Source organism: Emiliania huxleyi, assembly GCF_000372725.1.
Source record: "Emiliania huxleyi CCMP1516 unplaced genomic scaffold EMIHUscaffold_230, whole genome shotgun sequence".
Lineage (NCBI taxonomy): Eukaryota > Haptophyta > Isochrysidales > Noelaerhabdaceae > Emiliania > Emiliania huxleyi.
The window spans coordinates 12,272-17,757 of record NW_005200332.1 but is presented as its reverse complement, the minus strand read 5'-3'; the positions used below and the strand labels follow the sequence as shown (position 1 = coordinate 17,757).

General features: G+C 64.2%; 1 protein-coding gene across 1 annotated transcript; it reads right to left on the bottom strand.

The window, feature by feature from the left end:
* Positions 1-2,434: 2,434 nt before the first annotated feature.
* EMIHUDRAFT_236075 (hypothetical protein) lies at positions 2,435-3,282 on the bottom strand (the record flags this gene model as incomplete). The annotated part of the gene is made up of 4 exons (XM_005779379.1): positions 2,435-2,616; positions 2,701-2,740; positions 2,995-3,039; positions 3,148-3,282. 4 exons carry the CDS (start codon positions 3,280-3,282, stop codon positions 2,435-2,437), a joined length of 402 nt encoding a protein of 133 aa, XP_005779436.1.
* Between the last annotated feature and the right edge of the window lie 2,204 nt (positions 3,283-5,486).

The window sequence follows — 5,486 nt, the reverse complement described above, 5'->3', positions numbered from 1 at the left end:
GACGAGGCTCTTCCCGCCCGACGTGGGCGCCACGTACACCAGGGCACGGCCGCCCTCCAGCACGCCATCCAGCGCGAGCGCCTCGGCCTGCCACGCGTGCAGCGCCGTGATGCCGAGCGTCGCGTAGTTGGCGACCAGCTGATCGTTGAGGCCGTACGAGGCGAGCCTCAGATCGTGGCCGGCCCCCTCCTCCGGCCTTGCCGTCTGATTTGTCGGCTGAGGCATACCGGACGACGACTTTGGCCACCGCCGCCACAAAAGTGGTCGCGGCCAGCGCGGGAAAAAGCCGGCAGACAATTTTGGTCCCCCCTTCACTCCATGCACCGAGGGTACATTGGCGCGTAAAAGGAGAGTCACGGGATCGCGCGCCTCCACCAGGAAGGACTACGCAGCATCCCTTCGAAGCATCCCTGACATCCCAAAAAATACGTTGCCGTTGGCGCAGCAAGAGAAACCGCGGACCGCCACTCACTCACTGCAACACGCCGTGCAGGCAGCCCGTGCCTTTTGGTGTACCCCGTTTGTACCGCGTCCTGTGCCCCCGAGTTCATTTTGTACAAACAAACACAAGACTCAAAACTCCGACGGCTAAAAGACGCCGCGGACAAATGAAAATCGGCGACGCCGAATTCTACACATGACAAACATGTGAACAGATCCACAGTCGTCTACTAAGAGCATAGCTATCGGCGCGACGGCCTTTGAGCGGAGGGTCTCGGGGAGCAAAAAGAGGCGCCTCCGTGCACAGCCCCTTGTCGCCCTTGGAGTGTGAAGGCTTCGTAGGACGTAGCCCTCCGGTCAACTATGTCTATGAAGATCCGCAGGACTGGAGCGAAAGGCGAGTGCTCCGTGCACGTGCCTGTTGCGTGTGTAACTTTCAGCAGGGACGTCAAAGGCTCAAGGGTCCGTCAACGGTCAAGCGCCATGCCAGTGACACCCCAAAGGCCAAAGTCCAAAAAGCAAAGTGTGACGGAAACGGTTACCACTTCGTAATTGCCGCAGCGGGAGTTTTCACGATCAGTTCCGTTCTAGCCCCGAGACTAAAATCCTAGGGTCGGTTTTGCAGCGCAGAAAGGTGCTTGTAACGAATATATAGTAGGGGGAGGGCTCCCAGGGCTTGGAGGTCTTTTCAGTTGCAACCATCGAGATCCACACACTAACACAGACGTCTGAAGAAAGGAAAGGAGGAGGGAACACCGTTTCACCTCGTGTGACATGTTGTATGGCCATCACACCCGAGAAGGTCACGGTCCCGAGAAGGTCGAAGAGAAGCGGCCACGCAACACACTACACACTCGACTACTTGCGCCCACGCAGCACGGCCTCGAGATCCACAGAGCCGCGCACGACGAGCTCACGCGCGCGGCCCATCAACGCGCTCGGGGATGGGGGCATCGGGAGCACGTCTTCCAGGAAGTTCGACCTGATAGACGCCTGCACCGCGTCTGCAACCTCCGCATGGCGGCGGAGTAGGACCGTTCCGCTTGCGGGGGGGACGAAAGCATGGAATGCAACCTTCCGCTAGCAGAGCGAGCCTCTCGACGCGCGTCGACGAGGATGGTAGCCATTCGAACCTGCCACTCTCCGTTCTGAAAAAGCAGTACGAGCGTCCGCACGCAATTTCAAGGTGGGCGCCAAAGCCCCGCCGGTACAATCGCAGCTCCTTCCTCCGCAGCGCCTTAAACCGCCTTCGGCGCTTTTTTGCCAATTCGCGCTTCGCTTGAACTGAATTGCGGTGTCGCACGAAGTCCAGGCAGTGGTCGAGGAGCAAGTTTGTAGCAAGCGGGGTCGCAACCAGGAGCACGGAACCGTCTGTTGCAATCAGAGAAGCGACCTTGACACCTGAGTGGAATGCCGCGATGCCGTGCGTAACCAACAGCGGGTCGTTGTTGACGAGTGGCGTGAGTACCATCAATGTTGGCACCATGGCAAAGGCGCAACTCTGAGGTGATTTCACGAGCATGCGCACCCATTTGACGCAGAGGTATCCGACAGCCGAGCCGGCTTCGTAGCCGCTGAGAAATGCAGAGTTGCCGCCGAGGGAGACCAAGCCCGGTGGCAATCCGAAGCATCGTGATCGAACGGTGCAGAGCCACTCAAAGTACTCTGTGCGCTCATCAAGAAGCAGGTATCTATGGCTAGCCCAAGACGACGAGCTGAGTAGTAGTATCGGGTAGCGTTTGAAATCAGCTGAACTTGATTTCCTTCCAGCGCCCAATGCCGCACCGAAAGGTGCGTTCCGACAAGCCGCAATGGGGCAACATGACCTGGTTTGAGCTCCCAATTTCGCAGCGAAAGGTGTGCATCGAGATTCAGCAAGGGGGCAAGTCCTTCAGGCCAACGCCAATCGCAATCGTTTCGCAGTTGGGGCGAAGTTTGGTCTTCCTCTTCGTCATCGATCGGCGGCGAGAGGCGGCGAGTGGTGACGCGAATTTCAACCGAAATCGCGCCACCCTTTGTGCACTTTGAGCAAGAGTCGCTCCTCGTCTCTCGCAATGTTGTTGTGACGGTTGAATTTTTGCCGATTTCTGTAAGCGTCCATTTTTGAATAGGTTTGGAAACCACCGAGGGGTACGATTCCACATAATTCATCCGACGGAAACGTGGCGATGGCACCTGATTCGGGGCGCAGGGGGGGGGGGGGGAGGATTTGGTTCTGATGAAGGTGGGGCAGCACCGAGGGGGATGGGGGAGGGTCACCGTTTGGGCGAGCCAAGGCTGTGGCGCCGACGGCGGCACCCTTGTACGAGGCTGTGAGGGGAGCGGCGGCGAGAGGGGGGGCGGCGGCGACGCAGGCGAGCCGCACACGCGCGTGACGGAGGGAAGCGCGGGCGGCGGGAAGAAGGAGGACGGCGGCGGCGGCGAGGCGCAAAACGGGGGCGGCGGAAGTGGGGGCGACGGCGGCGGCGGAGTGAACGGCGGCGCGCGCACGGACGGCGACGAAATCGACGGCGGGGAGGGGCGGGGCTGCATGGCGGCGGCGGACGCGCACACATTTGTCGTGCTTGCGCATTGGCACTCGACGTCCTCCTCGGCGACCTGCGTGCGCGCGGGAACGGCAGGGGTCATTTCGCGCGCACCGGGCGGCGCCGTGCTCGCAGCAGCCGGGATCGCGGCAGAGTATGGTGGAGAGCTCTACCCGCGCACCTGCCCAGCGAGGAGCGCGACGCCGCTCCTGGCAGGCGAGGCAGGGATCTCGGCGACGTTGGAGAGCGGGCGGACGATGTCGTGGGCGACGCCCGTCCGCAGCCACGTCGTGGTGACGATGATGGCGAGGAGCATCACGGTGGAGAGGAGCGTCCCGGCGCTGCTTGGGCTCGCTCGAGTTAGCGGTGTGGGCACGGCATGGGTGTTTTTGTTGTATCAGGGCTTGGAGGTGGACCTCCAAGAATATTACGTTAGCCTACAAGGCGGTCTCTCTCTCTGCCCTGCTCCCTGCTCCCGCCCCCTCCCCAATGCCTGCCGGACAGCCCCACCTCTCCCGTCGGTGCCGCATTTCGTCAAAGGCACCCGCCCTCGCCGCCGGGCGCTTCCTCGGCGGCCTCCCCCTCCCCCTCCACTCCCTCTCCTCTCCGTCGGGCTCGGCGGGCTCGCCCGACGTGTCCGACGCGGGCGGGGGCTGCCGCAGCGGAGGCACGGGGAGCGGCGAGGGGTGATCGGTGCCGAGGGACGAGCCGCCGTCGGCGTTGTAGCCGCTGCGGAAAGAGGGCGCCCCGGCTGCCGCGCTTGCGGCGAAAGGGTCGCCGGCGTCGGCGCCGCTGTGCGCCCACCCCCCACCCCGCCGCAGCGACACGGTTAGCGCCGCGAGGGGGAGGGCGCAGGGCAGGAAGAGGAGGCAGAGCCCACTGCTTACTGCCAGCAGGAAGAGCAGCAGGGGCGAGGTGAGCAGCACGCCTCCGGCAAGCGCGATAGCGGCGCCGGGCCTCGCCGCCGCCCACGCCCACGCCCACGCCCCCGCCGCCTCGAGGCTGGCGGCGCCGCTCCGGAGGAGGGAGGGCAGGTGGAGACAGAGGACGTGGACGCAGAGAGAGGTGCAGAGCACGGGAAGAGTGAGGAGGAGGCCGCAGCCGACGGCCAGGCAGGCGACCAAAAGGAAGGGCGCAAGCGTGACGCAGCACGCCGCGAGCGTCACCAGTGCGAGCGGCCGCGAAGACGCGGCGTGCGAGGCGCCCGCGATGGCGACCGCGCCGAGCCCGATGGCGACCGCACCGGCCGTGTCGATGAATGTCGCGGGCGGCGCACGCCAGGTGTGCCAGGCGCGAAAATGCCCGGGGTGCGATGAGGGCGGGACGCTCTGGGGGCTCGCGCTGGCCGATGCAATCCGCGCCATACTTGAGTAGGATTCCTGCTCGAGTCGCAAGTCCCTTGCCCGCCCCCCGCGACAGAGGTGGCGGAGGGAGCGTGCCAGCTTCACAGCTGCTCCTGTGAGAGGTGCTGGAGCAGCGATGCAACCGAGCCAAGGGCCCGAGTCGTAAACTTCCCACTACGGCAGCAGCGGTCGCCGGCGGCAAACCCCGCAAAGTGACCCGTTTTTACCCACCCACGCCCGTGCGCGCGTATCTTAGCTAAGGTACGCGGCCACACGCGCTGGCGCGCACGGCAACCGGGACTTACACGCGCGACACGAGGGACTGTGTATCCTCGCCTGCCTCGGGGGAGAATAGCCGCCCTCACCCGCTGCCGCGCATCGAGCTCGGCGCGGGGCTGATACGTGTCATTCTGTGCCGGCGCGTATCTTAGCCAAGATACGCGGCCACACGTGCAGACGCGTATAGCGGTACTCGCGCCCACACGTGCAGCCGCCTATCTTGGCCAACATAGGCGGGCGTGAGCGCGTGAAACGGCCTGTTGGCGAAGGCGACTCGCGCTGGCACGTGCACAGAGGGATGTTCACATACGCGGCTACACGTGTGGGCGCCTATCTAGGGGAACATACGCGCCCCATGCGTGGGCGTGTATGTCACGCGGTACGCGGCTGCGAGTGCAGCCGCCTATGTTGGCCAAGATAGGCGGCTGCACGTGTGGGCGCGAGTACCGCTATACGCGTCTGCACGTGTGGCCGCGTATCTTGGCTAAGATACGCGCCGGCACAGAATGACACGTATCAGCCCCGCGCCGAGCTCGATGCGCGGCAGCGGGTGAGGGCGGCTATTCTCCCCCGAGGCAGGCGAGGATACGCAGTCCCTCGTGTCGCGCGTGTAAGTCCCGGTTGCTGTGCGCGCCAGCGCGTGTGGCCGCGTACCTTAGCTAAGATACGCGCGCACGGGCATGGGTGGGTAAAAACGGGTCACTTTGCGGGGTTTGCCGTCGCGGGCCAAGATATCGGTTCGTCGGTGATCTGTGATCTGTGAGGGTCCGCCCGCAGGCGCATTTTGTATACCGAGGCGGTGCCCGGTGCCGAACCTGTCGGACCTTAAGACAGCGTTGTAGATCCCTGGGCGAGGGTGGTGGAGAGGGCGGTCCGGCGGCGGAGCACCCACCTCCTC